The sequence below is a fragment of the Oncorhynchus tshawytscha genome, linkage group LG02 (genome assembly GCF_018296145.1).
Source record: "Oncorhynchus tshawytscha isolate Ot180627B linkage group LG02, Otsh_v2.0, whole genome shotgun sequence".
NCBI lineage: Eukaryota > Metazoa > Chordata > Actinopteri > Salmoniformes > Salmonidae > Oncorhynchus > Oncorhynchus tshawytscha.
This window is the reverse complement of record NC_056430.1, coordinates 31329367-31345847: the sequence shown is the minus strand read 5'-3', so window position 1 is coordinate 31345847 and position 16481 is coordinate 31329367. Positions and strand designations below refer to the sequence as shown.

The 16481-nt window shown below is 42.4% G+C and overlaps 1 protein-coding gene across 2 annotated transcripts; it reads left to right on the top strand.

Annotated features, from left to right (window-relative positions):
* The first annotated feature begins 951 nt into the window (after positions 1–951).
* On the top strand, positions 952–16181 carry cldn19 (claudin 19). 2 transcript variants are annotated; one of them, XM_024378725.2, is made up of 5 exons: positions 952–1920; positions 10902–11066; positions 11692–11776; positions 11901–12047; positions 14958–16181. In XM_024378725.2, the coding sequence occupies exons 1-5, from the start codon at positions 1698–1700 to the stop codon at positions 15004–15006; spliced, it is 669 nt and encodes a 222-aa protein (XP_024234493.1). In that variant the 5' UTR covers positions 952–1697; the 3' UTR covers positions 15007–16181. The 2 variants fall into 2 exon arrangements, with proteins under 2 accessions (XP_024234493.1, XP_024234495.1); XM_024378727.2 differs by having other exon boundaries at positions 14296–16181.
* Positions 16182–16481: the final 300 nt, after the last annotated feature.

Below are 16481 nucleotides of genomic sequence, written 5' to 3'. Positions count from 1 at the left end.
GACCAGACAACTTCTAACATCTGGTAGACCAGACAACATCTAACATCTGGTAGACCAGACAACTTCTAACATCTGGTAGACCAGACAGCATCTAATATCTGATAGACCAGACAACTTCTAACATCTTGTAGACCAGACAACATTTAATATCTGATAGATCAGACAACAACTAACATCTGGTAGACCAGACAACATCTAATATCTGATAGACCAGACAACATCTAACATCTGGTAGACCAGACAACATCTAACATCTGGTAGATCAGACAACATCTAATATCTGGTAGATCAGACAACAACTAACAACAGACGAAACAACACACTACAGAATGCAAAGACAACTTTCAGAAATGTGTACTTTCAATTGCTCCTAGTCATAGGAGTAGCAGTTAGAGCGTTGGACTAGTAACCAAAAGGTTGCAAGATTGAATCCCTGAGCTGACAAGGTAAAAATCTGTCGTTCTGCCCCTGAACAAGGCAGTTAACCCACTGTTCCTAAGCCGTCATTGAAAATAAGAATTTGTTCTTAACTAACATGCCTAGTTAAATAAAGGTTAAAAAATGTAAAAAATAAATATATCATTGTAGACTTTCCTTAATATAAATTATATTGTGTAATGGAAGTTGAGAACATAGAAAGTCTACAGGCATTGGTAAAAGTTGTTTTGGGTTTGACTGCTATGGGAGGTCTTCTTGCTTGGAAAGAGAGTTTTGTGTTGTGTGGTTTTGCTTTACCTCTGAACTCCACTCATGATAATCTCTCTCTCTCGCTCTCTCTCTCTCGTGCTCGCTCGCTCGCTTTCCCTAGACCCCCCTTACCCCCATCCTGCCCCCTCTCCTCTCCCCTTCCCATTGGGCGTTCCTAGAACACTGAAGGGCCAATCAGAGCTCAGCTCTTGACCCCTCTGTGCCCAGCCTGTTAGGGGATTTTTGTGTACATAAACTTTTTCTATTTTTTTTCTCTAAACCCTTGTTCAGCCCTCGAAGTGCGGAGCAGATGGAAAGAGTGTTGATGAAAGAAAGAGAGAGATAGAGAGTCAGGGTGAAACCATGCTGTATCTGAGGAAGCCTAGTGAGCGTAGTGACCGAGCCTGACGACCTGATCACCCCAGACAACCAGGAAAGATCAGTCTGGTCAACCTCAAGACCCGGACATACACACTTCCAACAGGAGAAAAAGAAATAAACAGAGAGAGAGAGTGAGAGAGAGAGAGCGAGACAGATAGAGAGCGCGAAAGTTAAAGAGAGGAGAACGCCAGATGTGTGAGAGAGAGCAGAGAGAAGGAGATGCTCAGAGAGAGCGGACAGTGACCAGAAAGGAGACCAGAGGAAGAAAGAGAAACGAAAGAGACCACTGAGAGAGTGCCTGGGGTAGTGCTGAAATCTGGATTGTCTGTAAAGGGGTGTTTGACTTTTGGTTCTGTGGCTCTGAGAGACAACGGGAGCTCTGAGAAACAGTTTGGGGGAGTTCTGTGTTTCACTCTGCCAACAGTATTACCTGTGTGTGGAAGCGAGACTGCTTCAGGTGTTCTGAAGAGGACAAAATAGTAGCCAAAGAAAAGGAGGACAGAAAGAGGACAGATAAATAAAAAGGAAAGAAAGCTATACATTTAGAAAGAAAGAACAAGAAGGAACCAGAGAGTAAGAGCGAAAAACAAAGCTAGAGATAGTCTATAACAGATAGACATAAAGACAGGATGGCCAACTCAGGATTCCAGTTACTGGGTTACTTCCTGGCATTGGGTGGTTGGATAGGCATCATCTCCACCACGGCTCTGCCCCAGTGGAAGCAGTCTTCATACGCGGGCGACGCCATCATCACGGCGGTGGGGCTCTATGAGGGCCTGTGGATGAGCTGTGCCTCCCAGAGTACAGGACAGGTGCAGTGCAAGGTGTTTGACTCAATGCTGTCACTGGACGGTGAGTAGGACATCATAACGATCACTCCTACACTTGTGACCTGTCATTATCTGTCTTTCTATATTTCTCTCTCTCTTTCCCTGCCCCAGCATTGCATCTTGAACAAATCCTCTCTCTCTCTCTCTCTCTCTCTCTATATATATATATATATATATATATATATATGAAATATATATATAGAGAGAGATCCTGTTTATGGACAGTTGTGTATCTGGAGTTGGTCATTATGAGATGCCTTATTCACTCATAACAGATCTGTTTACCCGATTCCCAACACGGGCAATTAACTGGGTTGATTTATAGAGGGAAGTGTTTGAAGAAACATCATGATCAAATTATCAATTTGCCTATTTGTATGATTCAACAACTGAATGCATAAACAATTCATAAAACAATCTAACTAATCCAACTGTCTGGAACACATTAAAGTCAGGCATAAATCTATTAGATAAAAAGTGCTGCTGTTGGCATGTTTAATTAGGAGAGGGAGGGAGGGAGGGAGGTAGGGAGGGAGGGAGGTAGGGAGGGCGGGAGGTAGGGAGGGCGGGAGGGAGGGGTGAGAAAGAGAGAAAGAGTTAGGGGGAGAGAAAGAGAGAGGGAGAGGGAGCGAGAAAGAAAAAGAGAGTGGGAGAGAGAGCGGTAGAGAGGAATGTGGGGTTCAGGCATAAATTAGCCCTGAATATGAGGTTCTTGGCATCTCCAATCTGTTTAGCATAGACCTACTGACTCATAATTAATGGCAGGCAGATGACATAAATTCACCCGTCTATTCTCTCCACTGATTACCCCATTAGGGTAATGAAAAGCTACAGGGGGAGGACTTGGTCAAATAATTTGTCTGTAAATCAGAATGGTCGACAACCTTTGGAGTTTTCTGTTTTAGTTTTAGTTTTATAGAGACACGGATACGCATGTTACTCCCTGTGACCCACACCGCCCCAAAACAACAAATCAGGCTAACGTTTGGCCGCTGTGCAATTCATTATATCAAAACATTTTCTGTGAGGGGTGAGCTCGAGCTTGGTCTCCTTTGCTCATCAGAGTAATAAAAACAGAGTATTGTCCCTGTGATGAATAGTGGTTGTTTGGAGAAGAAAAGCCCAGTGTTGAGCCAAACATCAGAGATATTCTCAGAATGTGCTCTGTCTTCCCCACACACACGCATTGTTCCTGTCCGGCCCTAACACACCCTGTGTGTGTGTTTGTGTGAGTGGAAAACGAGCGAGTGAGAGCAAACAGCATAACACACTTTGGTACCAACTTTTGAAAAGTTTACTCCGTGTAATACTAGCATGGCTTCTGCTACTTGTTGTTGTCTAGTCAAGCAAGGCATGTTGTTGAGTGTAGGTCAGGTAACCAATCAAATTTCAATCAATCAAATTCATTTTTTTAAGCCCTTCTTACATCAGCTGATGTCACAAAGTGCTGTACAGAAACCCAGCATAAAACCCAAAACAGCAAGCAATGCAGGTGTAAAAGCACTGTGGCTAGGAAAAACTCCCTAGAAAGGCCAGAAGAAACCTAGAGAGGAACCAGGCTATGAGGGGTAGCCAGTTCTCTTCTGGTTGTGCCGGGTAGAGAGGAACCAGGCTATGAGGGGTGGCCAGTCCTCTTCTGGCTGTGCCGGGTAGAGAGGAACCAGGCTATGAGGGGTGGCCAGTCCTCTTCTGGCTGTGCCGGGTAGAGAGGAACCAGGCTATGAGGGGTGGCCAGTCCTCTTCTGGCTGTGCCGGGTAGAGAGGAACCAGGCTATGAGGGGTGGCCAGTCCTCTTCTGGCTGTGCCGGGAAGAGAGGAACCAGGCTATGAGGGGTGGGCAGTCCTCTTCTGGCTGTGCCGGGTAGAGAGGAACCAGGCTAAGAGATTAAATCACTGAACTGAACCATTTGGCACGTACTCACTCTTTTCCACTGTTGAGTGAATTCATGGTCTTACCAACATCTCTTCCTGTTATGGTATTTCAGACTCAGTACTGGTCTTGGATGCAAAGTGTGTGTGTGCTCAAGCATGTGTAATGGTGTGTGTGTGTGTGTTAGGCAGTTCCTGCAGGTGCTTTTCATATTGTGCTAAATGAACCCTTCTCCTTCACTACACAACACGAGGAACATGTGATGAGGACTAATTGTTCACCAGACTGTGTTGTTGCAGTGGTGGAGTGTACCAAAGCACTGCAGTGGAAACCGATTGACTTTTTTCAGATTCTGATTAATTGCCCTTAAAAAGGCAATTCATTTTCAAAACCTGTGACAATGTAAACATATCGAAGCTGTGAGAAACTGTTCGGAGAGACTTATGTCAAGATCTGCACACTAGAAGGATATAAATCAGGATACTACTCCCTGAACAGACAGAACAATTCCGGAAGTATCTTGAGGTTTTTTACACTGTCTTATCCTGCTTTGTTTCACTATAGTCTGAACAGTGGTGCTGAATGAACAGTTCTTCTACTTGTTGCTGTCTCAGAGTCTCAGAGGCAGATACTGCCTGGTATTGGTCACAAACCATCGAAGCTCTCAGTTCTCTGGGCTCTGCAGTGAATGAAAACTCTGTACTGCACTAGGCAGTGTACAATACCACACAAGCACTGGTGCTATACAGGACACAACAGGGTCTTTAAACAACATACAGTTGAAGTCGGAAGTTTACATACACTTAGGTTGGAGTCATTAAAACTCATTTTCAGCCACTCCACAAATTTCTTGTGAACAAACTATAGTTTTGGCAAGTCGGTTAGGACATCTACTTTGTGCACAACACAAGTCTTTTTCCCAACAATTGTTTACAGACAGATTATTTCACTTATAATTCACTGTATCACAATTCCAGTGGGTCAGGAGTTTACATACACTAAGTTGACTGTGCCTTTAAACAGCTTGGAAAATTCCAGAAAATTATGTCAAGCTTTAGAAGCTTTTGATAGGCTAAATGACATAATAAGAGTCAATTGGAGGTGTACCTATGGATGTATTTCAAGGCCTACCTTCAAACTCAGTGCCTCTTTGCTTGACATCATGGGAAAATCAGAAGAAATCAGCCAAGACCTCAGAAAAGACCTCCACAAGTCTGGTTCATCCTTGGGAGCAATTTCCAAATGCCTGAAGGTACCACGTTCATCTGTACAAACAAAAGTACGCAAGTATAAACACCATGGGACCATGCAGCCGTCATACCGAAGGAGACGCGTTCTGTCTCCTAGAAATGAGCGTACTTTGGTGCGAAAAGTGCAAATCAATCCCAGAACAACAGTAAAGGATATTGTGAAGGTGCTGGAGGAAACAGGTACAAAAGTATCTATATCCACAATAAAAGGAGTCCTAAATCGACATAACCTGAAAGGTCGCTCAGCAAGGAAGAAGCCACTGCTCCAAAACCGCCATTAAAAAGCCAGACTATGGTTTGCAACTGCACATGAAGACAAAGATCGTACTTTTTGGAAAAATGTCCTCTGGTCTGATGAAACAAAAATAAAACTGTTTGGCCGTAATGACCATCGTTATGTTTGGAGGAAAAATGGGGAGGCGAACAAGCTGAAGAACACCATCCCAACCGTGAAGCACGGGGGTGGTAGCATCATGTTGTGGGGGTGCTTTGCTGCAGGAGGGACTGGTGCACTTCACAAAATAGATGGCATCATGAGGTAGGAAAATTAGGTGGATATATTGAAGCAAATCTCAAGACATCAGTCAGGAAGTTAAAGCTTGGTCGCAAATGGGTCTTCCAAATGGACAATGACCCCAAGCATACTTCCAAATTTGTGGCAAAATGTGTGTATGTAAACTTCTGACTTCAACTGTAGGTAATTTGTAGCCAACTTCAGAGATGGATGCCATATTGCTGCTTCTGTTCAATCACTCATGTTTCAACATTTTCCAGGAGATGCTAAAATGGCTGCCATGGAATCATGTTATGTCATCTCAGTGACATCATGCTTTTTGGATGACAGAATAATGTCCAAACTCTCTCTATCTGGTTCTGGGGAAGATGAAGCACTGTACAGCTAGGTTACTGTACTACTGTTAGATGAGTGCAACTGTTTTTGCCAGGCTTCAGGACCAGGGTATCCTTTTGAGGTGAACATCAAAGAGGGTTCTCTTTTCTTGACAGCTTAGTGTTGAATACTGTCCAAGTCGTAGAGCACTCTCTCCTACAGTCTAATGAATACACAGACTATGGTGTGGTCGGAGATTTAGAATAATCTGGGCAGGAGACTCCATATTGGCACAATGACATCAATACTGACATCAACGATATTTACAGTATTTTCTAGGTAAACATTTGAACTGTCAAAGAATGTTTGGTGGCAACATGGAGGGATAGTTTGAACTCTATACAGCTCTGGATATTACAGTGGAATATCTTACCACCAGCCCACACAGACTGATGAGATGGTGGTCTGATGTCCCCCCATCACACCATGCTCTCATCCCCTGTTATCCTGCTGGCTATTGTGAGGTCATCAGTAGAGATAGTAGCAGCTATGTACATTGTTCATCTCCCTCTCCTACCCACCCTCTCTCTCTCTCTCTCTTTCTCTCCAGTATCTCTCTCTCTCTCCAGTATTTGTCTGTCTCTCTATCCAGTATCTCTCTCTCTCTCTCTCTCTCACTCACTCACTCACTCACTCACTCACTCACTCACTCACTCACTCACTCACTCACTCACTCACTCACTCACTCACTCACTCACTCACTCACTCACTCCAGTAGTTCGCTGTCTCTCTCTCTCTCGCTCTCTCTCTCTCTCCAGTATCTCTCTCTCTCTCTCTCTCTCTCTCTCTCTCTAGTCTCTCTCTCTAGTATCTCTCTCTCTCTCTCTCTCTCTCTCTCTCTCTCTCTCTCTCTCTCTCCAGTACCCCTCTCTCTCTCTCTCTCTCTCTCTCTCTCTCTCTTTCTCTCTCTCTCCAGTAGTTCGCTCTCTCTCTCTCTCTCTCTCTCTCTCCAGTATCTCTCTCTCTCCAGTAGTTCGCTGTCTCTCTTTCTCTCTCCAGTAGTTACCTGTCTCTCTATCCAGTATCTCTCTCTCTCTCTCCAGTATCTCTCTCTCTCTCTCTCTCTCTCCAGTATCTCTCTCTCTCTCCAGTAGTTGTCTGTCTCTCTATCCAGTATCTCTCTCTCTCTCTCTCTCTCTCTCTGTCTCTCTCCAGTAGTTGGCTGTCTCTCTATCCAGTATCTCTCTCTCTCCAGTAGTTGGCTGTCTCTCTCTCCTGTACCCCTCTCTCTCTCTGTCTGTCTCTCAATTTCAATTCAATTCAATTTGCTTTATTGGCATGACGTAACAATGTACAAATTGCCAAAGCTTACTTTTGATATTTAGAATTCGAAAATAATAAGAATCAAAATGGTCAACAGGACAACAGTAACAACAATAACCAAGGGTAAAAATAACCATACATTGAACAATAACAATAAGCATATAAGCAATGTTGTCTCTATCTCTCTCCAGCATCTCTCCCTCTCTCTCTCTCTCTCTCTCTCTCTCTCTCGCTCCAGTAGTTTGCTGTCTCTCTATCCAGTATCTCTCTCTGTCTCTTTCCAGTAGTTCGCTGTCTCTCTCTCTAGTATCTCTCTCTCTCTGTCTATAGCTATTTAGTTTGTGTTTTGTTCCCCTCCTACTGGACAGGAGTGCTGCTATGGCCCTTTGTGCTGTAGATGTCAAATATGCTTCTAAGGCTGAAGGCTCACATGACAATCATCATCCATGTATCAGTGCCCCTAAGCTTATTCTACACTATTCCACAAAGCTTGTGTCACACTGACACGTTTTTCTGTTTTAATGGAGTGGGCAAACCATTGTTACGTATGAAGTCCCACGTCATCCCACAAAGGACAATTTCCATCGTCCATATCCACACACACACACACACACACACACACACACACACACACACACACACACACACACACACACACACACACACACACACACATACACACACACACACACACACACACACACACACACACACACACACACACACACACACACACACACACACACACACACACACACACACACACATACAGCTTGTGCCTACCAGCATTGACACAGGGTAGAGTATAGTGGGAGGAACACATACACGTCCTTGACTCCTCTATTAGTCCGTTGATCAGAGTGGTGCCTTGTACGGCCAGCCCAAACTCCCCACACACTGGATGAAAGAGGGAATGGAGAAAGAGAAAATAAAACCTCTTTCTCTCATAAACCATTACAATTCTACTTGAAGTAGATCCTGCCACACATAAATCTAAGTTCAAAGGCCATCTGCCCATCACTAGCCCTTTCAGATCAGGTTCTAAGATGTGATTCATTGCTAAACTATGAATGTGTGAGTGTGTTTTCCCATCAATGTAAATTATGACTTAAGTTTGTTGGAAAGGCTATTGTTCTCAGTTGTATTTTACATATATTTTCTCACACTGTCAGTGTCAGTATTCAATTTTACTATGTAGTTCTCCTATTCTATCCTATTCTATTCTATCATATTCTATTCTATAGTAATTTGATCTGCTGAGAGATTATAATCCAGTGTAGCTCAATTGGTAGAGCAATGCACTTGCAACACCAGGGTTGTGGGTCAAATTCCCATTGGGGACCATTACGAAGAAAGCATGAAAATATACGCACTTGCTACTTACTGTAAGTAGCTCTGGATAAGAGTGTCTGCTGAACGACTCAAATGTAAATAATTGTAGTTTTGCACTGTCTGTTCTTGGCAGTAGCTGTGGTTTTACAGTCTGTTGTCTTGTGTGTTGTTAGGGGTGATGGTCAGGGATTGAAAGGGCTCTACTAGTGGCAAATGAATCTTGATATATTGTTGTAGTTTCATTTGTTGGCAACACTGTAGAAATGTGTAATGTATGATGCAGATATGTGTTGCTGTGTTCATGGTTAATGCTCGTGTTGATCTAACATTGAGCTGTGAACTTGGTGTCTTGTCTGCAGTTTGTAAGGTCTTGGTGAGTGCATTAACGCAGTATTAGTGTTGTACTGGTGTTTTTTTTCACATTCTGTTAGTGGAGTCTCTGTTGTCAGGGCTGCTGTGTGAGTGTGTGTTGCAAGCCGCAGTGTCTGATCACCGTGGCGACAGCCCTGTGAAAACAATCCCGCTTTGTGACAAAGCCACACTAATCCCACTGTGTGAAACATGTAACACGGGCCCTCCTACAGTGTGTGTGTGTGTGTGGCAGAAAATGAGTATGTATGTTTCTGTGTGCACGACGTTTCCTCCCACAGAATGTATCCGTATGTTTATGTATTTGTGTGTGTGCGTGTGTGAATGAGTAAATATGTAAAATGTCCCGCCCACTGAGTTATGTGTGTGTTATCCATGGAAAACTGAGCGGTGAAACCCCTGTGGTTTGATTTTGAATGATTGAGTTAATGACAGTTAAGTTTAAGACTGATGTTAGTATCCCATTGTGTACCATGGAAGTGGGAAACAAAATTAGTTCTTAAAGAGAAGAGAGATCGAGATAGAAGGAGAGAGAGAAAGACAGAAAACAATAAGGAGATGAGAGAGAAAGAGGCAAATAGTATGAGTGAGGGAGAACGAAGAGAGGAGGATAATGTCTTTTTTTTGTCTCCAGTTTTGTGTTAAAACATTTCTTAAGAAGTTGACTTCTGATTTCATATTGGTTTACAATGTGGTGGTTGTGTTTTGATTGGTTGCTTTTCCAGTGATGTTTTGCACAGAAATCTCTGTTCCTGTTACATCCGTCGTTGAATGAGTGAGACCAAAGCGCAGCGTGGAAAGTGTTCATTATCATTTAATATGTGAAACACCAACAAAATATATACGACCGTAACGTTCTGCAGGGCTAGACAGCTGCTGTGAAAACTCAAGACCCCACAAACTAGGGTGGAAAACAGGCTGCCTAAGTATGACTCCCAATCAGAGACAACGATAGACAGCTGCCTCTGATTGAGAACCCTACCCGGCCAACAAAGAAATAGAAAACTAGAATGCCCACCCAAATCACACCCAGACCTAACCAAATAGAGAAATAAAAAGTCTCTCTAAGGTCAGGGCGTGACAGTTCCACTCCTGTTCTGCCCCAATTTAACCCATGAGAAATCTAGACATTGAATGTGTGTAGATATTATATACTTATATATATACCAGGCAGTGTGTAGATATTATATATATATATATATATATATATATATATATATATATATATATATATACATATACCAGGCTGTGTAGATATTTTATATACCAGGCTGTGTAGATATTTTATATACCAGGCTGTGTAGATATTTTATATGTATATACCAGGCTGTGTATATATTTTATATATAACTTTAACTTCCTGACAGATGTCTTAAGATGTTGCTTCAATATATCCACATCATTTTCCTCACTCATGATGCCATTTATTTTGGGAAGTGCACCAGTTGCTGTTGTTCTGGGACTGATTTGCACTTTTTGCACCAAAGTACTTTTTACTTAAAAATCATACAATGTGATTTTCTGGATTTTGTATTAGATTCCGTCTCTCACAGTTTAAGTTTACCTATGATAAGAAATTACAGGCCTCTACATGCTTTGTAAGTTGGAAAACCTGCAAAATCGGCAGTGTATCAAATACTTATTCTCCCCACTGTATGTATATATAATACCAGGGTGTATGTAGATTTTGTACATAAATATACCAGGCTGTGTAGATATTCTGTTTGTACCCTGTAGTCTGTCTGATCTCCTTGCCATCTGAAGCCGAGTACCACTGCCCTAACATACCCATTATGTTGTCCTCTCTCTTCCCCTCTTTCTGTCATTCCCTTGACCCTCTCAACACTTGTTTCTCTCCCTGCTACCACTCCACCCTTCTATATTCTACCTGCTCTCCCACTCTCCTCATACCCCCCTCATGTTTCCCCTCTTTTCTTTTCTCCTCTCACCTCTTCTCCCATCTCTCTGCCTTCATCTATTCTTTTGTCTTCTCTCATCCTCTTCTTTCACCCCTCCCCTTCTATCCACAGTTCACATCCAGACGTGTCGTGCTCTTATGGTGGTGTCCGTGCTGCTGGGCTTCATAGGAATGATAGTGAGTGTAGTGGGGATGAAGTGCACTAAGGTGGGCGACAATAACCCTGCCTCCAAGGGGCTCATCGCTGTGTCTGGAGGAGCCCTCTTTCTACTCGCAGGTGAGACCACTATCAGGTGACCACCATGTGACTGTCATGTGATTAAAGAAACAAACAGAACTCTGGAGCAAGGGTGTGGGCACCTGCATGATAACACTGATTTACACTGTGTAATGTTAGTCATGTGACCACTATACTGTGTAGCTTGCTGTTTTTTTAACCACAACACCCACAAATAAATCGGCTATTAGAAAATATATACTGGTGAAGTACCACTCCCTAAGTTAAAGGTTCAGGCACTACAGTGAGTTGTACTTAAGAGCTTGTTATCTCTATAATTTATAAGTGTTCACTATCTTACTCTCACTTTTACTGTTTGAGTGGAACCAGTCTTTCAGGGCTCATGTCTTGCATTCCTCTGATCAGAAACTCTCACCAGCGGTCTTCTGGGTAATAAGGGTCCCAGCTGTAAACAGGAAGTGGTGATTTTGGACACATTAGCTCCATGACCTCAGAGACAACCATGAGCCTGACAGAGAGAATAACAATCTCAGAGTCATTACACAGAGTGCTTTTACTGCTGCACTGTGTGTGTGTGTGTGTGTGTGTGTGTACGTTCTTGTTTAGATTCATAATGTGATGTTGTTCCCCCCTCCTCTCTCTTTCTCTCTTCCTCTCTCTGCAGGTCTGTGTACGCTGGTGTCCGTGTCCTGGTACGCCACTCAGGTGTCCTATCATTTCTTCAACCCAAACACGCCGGTCAATGCCAGGTAACCCTATCACACTGGTCACACACTGTATCTACCACTCAGTTTGTCTCTGAGTAATAGATAACATGTGTAATAGTACTGTAAAAAATGATATTATTGACAGATTTGACCATTTACACTGCAGGTATGAGTTTGGGTCAGCCCTGTTCGTGGGATGGGCGGCGGCCAGTTTGACAGTTTTGGGTGGATCCTTCCTGTGCTGCTCCTGCTCCAATGAGGAGAGGCGAGGGCAGCAGTACTACCGCCAATCACAACCATCCACAGCCAGGGAGTACGTGTAAACCTGCCCCCTCCCAGCAGCCACCCAAACAGAGAGTAGAGGCCACACTTTGCTCCTCCCCTTTTCTCTTTAACTGATGTGTAAATACACACACACAAGCACAGTCTCCACCTTTGGATTTTAGAAACTTTTAGGAATTCAGAGGCTTTTATAATGACATTACATAATGCCATTTATTCTATGGAACATATTCTTGAGCTGAAACTTGTACATTTTATTGCAATACCATGTCATTGAGAGGATGGTCATTTTGCTCAATTATCCCTTTAAAGCGTTTTATGTTTATCAAATCTGACATGTGGCTTAAAAGTAATTAAACGTAGCTAAATCAAGTATTGGAAAAGTAATTACTGTGTAGAGGAATTGTTTTATGGCAGAATACCTGAAGGTAAATTGTGGGACAAACACGATCATAGAAAAATAAAACAATTTCGTGGTTTGGTTTGCATGTCCTATACATCCTGGTTGGAGCTGTGTCTATGTGTGTTGCTTTGTGTCTTCTAACACATTTTAACATTCCAATCGAATATAGTTGATGACATCATACAGGGCTGACGTTCCAAATTGAACAGAAAATCTTCTCTGGGCTATTTTGATGCGGTTTGGATAAGCAGCATTTTATGATGTCATCAGTACGAATCAGATATACAGAAAAGGGTCAAATGTGTGAGCTAAAATAAATGTTGTTTTAACGAGAGAGAGGCGCCGGTCATTGCATGCCTTAACATCACGTTCCATTTGTTTACACATCCGTGCAAGTCTACCCAATATCCATCATCCATGTGTTCTGTACCTCAGAGACTGCATAAGCTAAGGACTACTGGCTGACCTCTTATAAAAACCGACTGTTATAAAACCCATCAGATTCAGTTAAACTCATGGTTTTATTCCTTGTGTGCTCTATAGGCAAACACTCTTAAATAAAACATACATTTTCAATGGACATTGAAATTCTATTTGATACTACTCTATTCTATGCTAAATACTGTACTTTTAGTCACTCACTGAGCCTCTGCTCAGGCCATCTAGACCTCCTGAACCCCAACTCAACCCACGCATTTCTCTGCTTGAATCCACCACCCACAACTCTGACTCTTCATCGCTCTTGATCATAATTCATTTGGGTAAAAGGGTTGGTTAATCGTGCTTCCGATAACAGAACCATTGAACTTTTATAAGAACTGTTCCATGCCCCCCGTTTTCTGGTCATCTGGCCCCTCTCCTTAGTAAAGTCCTTGTGTATGGAGTGTTCCATTATACTCAGAATGAGGGTACATAGGCCTGAAGGACCTCCTACACTTCTGCTAAATGAAAGGGGGGAGGTTGACCATTACAAGCCTGTCAACAACAGATGTCCTCTAAGAGTCATTACCAAATTACAAATGTGACTGAACTAGCTAAAAGCCAAAAGAAAATAAATAAATATTTGTTATGTTTTTTGTAACTTTGTGTGTACCTAAAGTAGGTCTTACTGATCTGAAACAGCTAGTTTACTTACTAGCCATTACTGAACCACCATCAACAATATTCTCCAGAAACGTTTCTATTAAAGACCTCAACTCCCAAACCTCAAATGAATAGGTGTGTCAACAATAAGCCAAGAGTTGCTAGCTGTCAGATTAACATGTTTCTGGTTTCAACACGACCAGTTTCTTTATTCAATGTAAGAGAAAGGTTCGGAAACTAGTTGGAAACCTGGAAAGGTTACGTGTCCAACACCCTGCTTTATGGTTTATAAAACATGTCCCTTTATTGGCCTTTAATAAGAATAAAAACATAAAACATAAAAACAAAGCAAAACCAGCCATCATAAACCCAACACATTTGGACATAATATCTGATCAATTCCATGCCATAGAACAAATTACATTACAAATGATCTGTGCGCTGTGACTCATCAGCATCCACCAATTTCTCCATCCTTAACCCTTAATTTAGGATCAACAACCTTTCTCTTTCAAAAACACTTCAACCATCTTCACTCAGTAACTAATCACAGAGCTAGCGCAGCCTAACTAGCATGCACCTCTTCACATCTAGGGCAGCCTGGATAGCTAGCATCTCTTCTAAGTTTTCCTTACCTAGCATGCAATATCAAGCACTCATTCACCCACTAATACCAGAGAGCTTCCTGTAACGGTGAATCGGTGAGGTCTTGATTGTGTGTCTCTCTCTCCTCTCGTCTCCTCTCGTCTAATGCTGTTCTTCTCTGCCTGTCTTCTTCTCTTCCCTAATTCAGGGCAGAGTTGTTGAGTGAGACTAGTTTCCCTGACTGACCAACCCCTGCCTGTCCCCCAGGACTGTCCGAGTTCCACTCACTGTCTCCCCTTTCCCTGTTCCTTCCTAGATTCAAAATTTGGACCTTTGTCTCTCCACTATAGTATTTGTTGCCCTCCCTCCCTCCCTCCCTCCCTCCCTCCCTCCCTCCCTCCCTCCCTCCCTCCCTCCCTCCCTCCCTCCCTCCCTCCCTCCCCATACCCCATTCCTAAATGTCTGCTCCTTATCAGTGTCTGATATTAAGGGTCGACACAATGTCCGCCACCCCTTTAAGAGATTGCTTCTTCCCTTCTCCCACTTCCTGAGCCTGTTTGTAAATATAGACTCTTAAAGGAGAAGTGTGGTTAGGTGGTTAGACCCCCCCCCCCCTTATGACTAGAGGGGCAGTATTTCACTGTATTTCAACCTGTGAACCCTTTACTAGAAAGTCCATGATATCCTTTTATCTTTTATTGACTGGACTTTAACTGAACACGAGAGACTTGTCGTGTCATTATGTTATGTTGATTTCTGCTTCACTAATATCCTGTGATTTCTGGGTTGGTAGGAATGTGCATTTTGGTTTTGTTCTCTGAGTATTCAAATGTACATTTACTGAAACATGTTTTTTCTTTTAAATTGCAGACCAAATGTTAAACATTCCCCACCAGAGAAAAAGGAGGAATACTTATAGTTTGGGCGACTCCTTTGGCCCCACGATGTGTTAGATTTTTGGCAACAGGCAAGACACTGTCTAACACAAACAGACAAGACACTCTCAAAGAAAATAGAAGCAGACAAGACACTCTCAATAGAAAACATAAGCAGACAAGACACTTTCAATAGAAAAGACACTTTCAGAAAGCAAACCAAATAAATCCAGAATACACTGAATACATCTGCAGACCAACCCTAATGGGTAGCTAGTACTGTATCATTCTTAAAGATGCCCATGTGTTAAATGTTTGTCAATGTATTTTAGAATCAGTTTTGTACACAAGCAATATTAAATGGTATTCTGCACAGGTGTTATTTGTGCTCACACATGACAAATAACTGCTATTTGGATAATTGAAAGCCAGTAAACCTGAATCTATGATTCTTTCTGCCTGTAGTCTGTCTTTAGTTTCTGGGAGAGGAAGTCATTCAGGGTGTGTTTATAGAACATAGAATACAGAAGTGCCCAGATGTTTATACCACCACCTCCAGCCTTTCTACTACATATTCCCTACTGCAGTGCCTTATAACATGTGTGTTTGTGTGTATGTTTTTGACTGTTATACACGGATCCCACAGTGTCTCATCCTATATGGACATATGGTAAAACATATCCGTGGACATCTTTTTCTCTTGCATGAAATGTACCATTCAGACAAACTGTTGCATGTAGTTATATCTCTGATCATGAATATGTACTGTACTGTAGCTAGTATACCACTTAGAAAACAACAGACAGACAGATTCCTAAATGTCCCTATCTGATGAGAGCGATGGCACGCTTTGTAAAAGTTGTGAGACGGTTTGGAAGAAGTACATGTACAGTAGCCCAGATTGAGGATATTACTATACATGCATTCGATTTAGTTAAGTGCCAATATGATTTAGTGTGGATGGAAGATGTGTTTTGTTATTGACTACGGCAACTTATTCTGTACTCCGGGTGCTGAAAGCACTGTCTCCTGTACAGGTACTGTACTTAGTAACGGCCAGTTTGCTGAATGTAATCAGGTCAAACGTGTTTTTCTGTTGCCTACATTTATTTACCATGCATTTTCTTCATCTAATATTCACTGTTATTATTTTAAGTATCATTTATTTTGAAGTATACTCATGTATGTTTCTTTTAGAATAAAGTAAGAGCATAAAAAAGTTGTGTTCATGCTTTGTTTGGCACCCATACACCATCACCACCATCACACACGCACGCATGCACACACACACACACACACACACACACACACACACACACACACACACACACACACACACACACACACACACACACACACACACACACACACACACACACACACATGGGGTTCAGATATGTTCAGATATGATTTCACACCTCCTTACCCCTCCTTTTCAACCTCCCTCTCTTTCACCTCTCCCACTTTCTCTTCCACCCTAAATACCTTTCCTGCTCCCCGTCGTTCAGTAATTGCAGAC

What these genes read in the sequence shown, in the direction of transcription:
- cldn19 (XM_024378725.2), top strand. Translation starts at nt 1,698, where the DNA reads ATGGCCAACTCAGGATTCCAGTTACTGGGTTACTTCCTGGCATTGGGT. An exon ending in CTCAATGCTGTCACTGGACG is followed by an intron (nt 1,921 to 10,901) that starts GTGAGTAGGACA and finishes TTCTATCCACAG; the next exon opens with TTCACATCCAGACGTGTCGT. An exon ending in AGCCCTCTTTCTACTCGCAG is followed by an intron (nt 11,067 to 11,691) that starts GTGAGACCACTA and finishes CTCTCTCTGCAG; the next exon opens with GTCTGTGTACGCTGGTGTCC.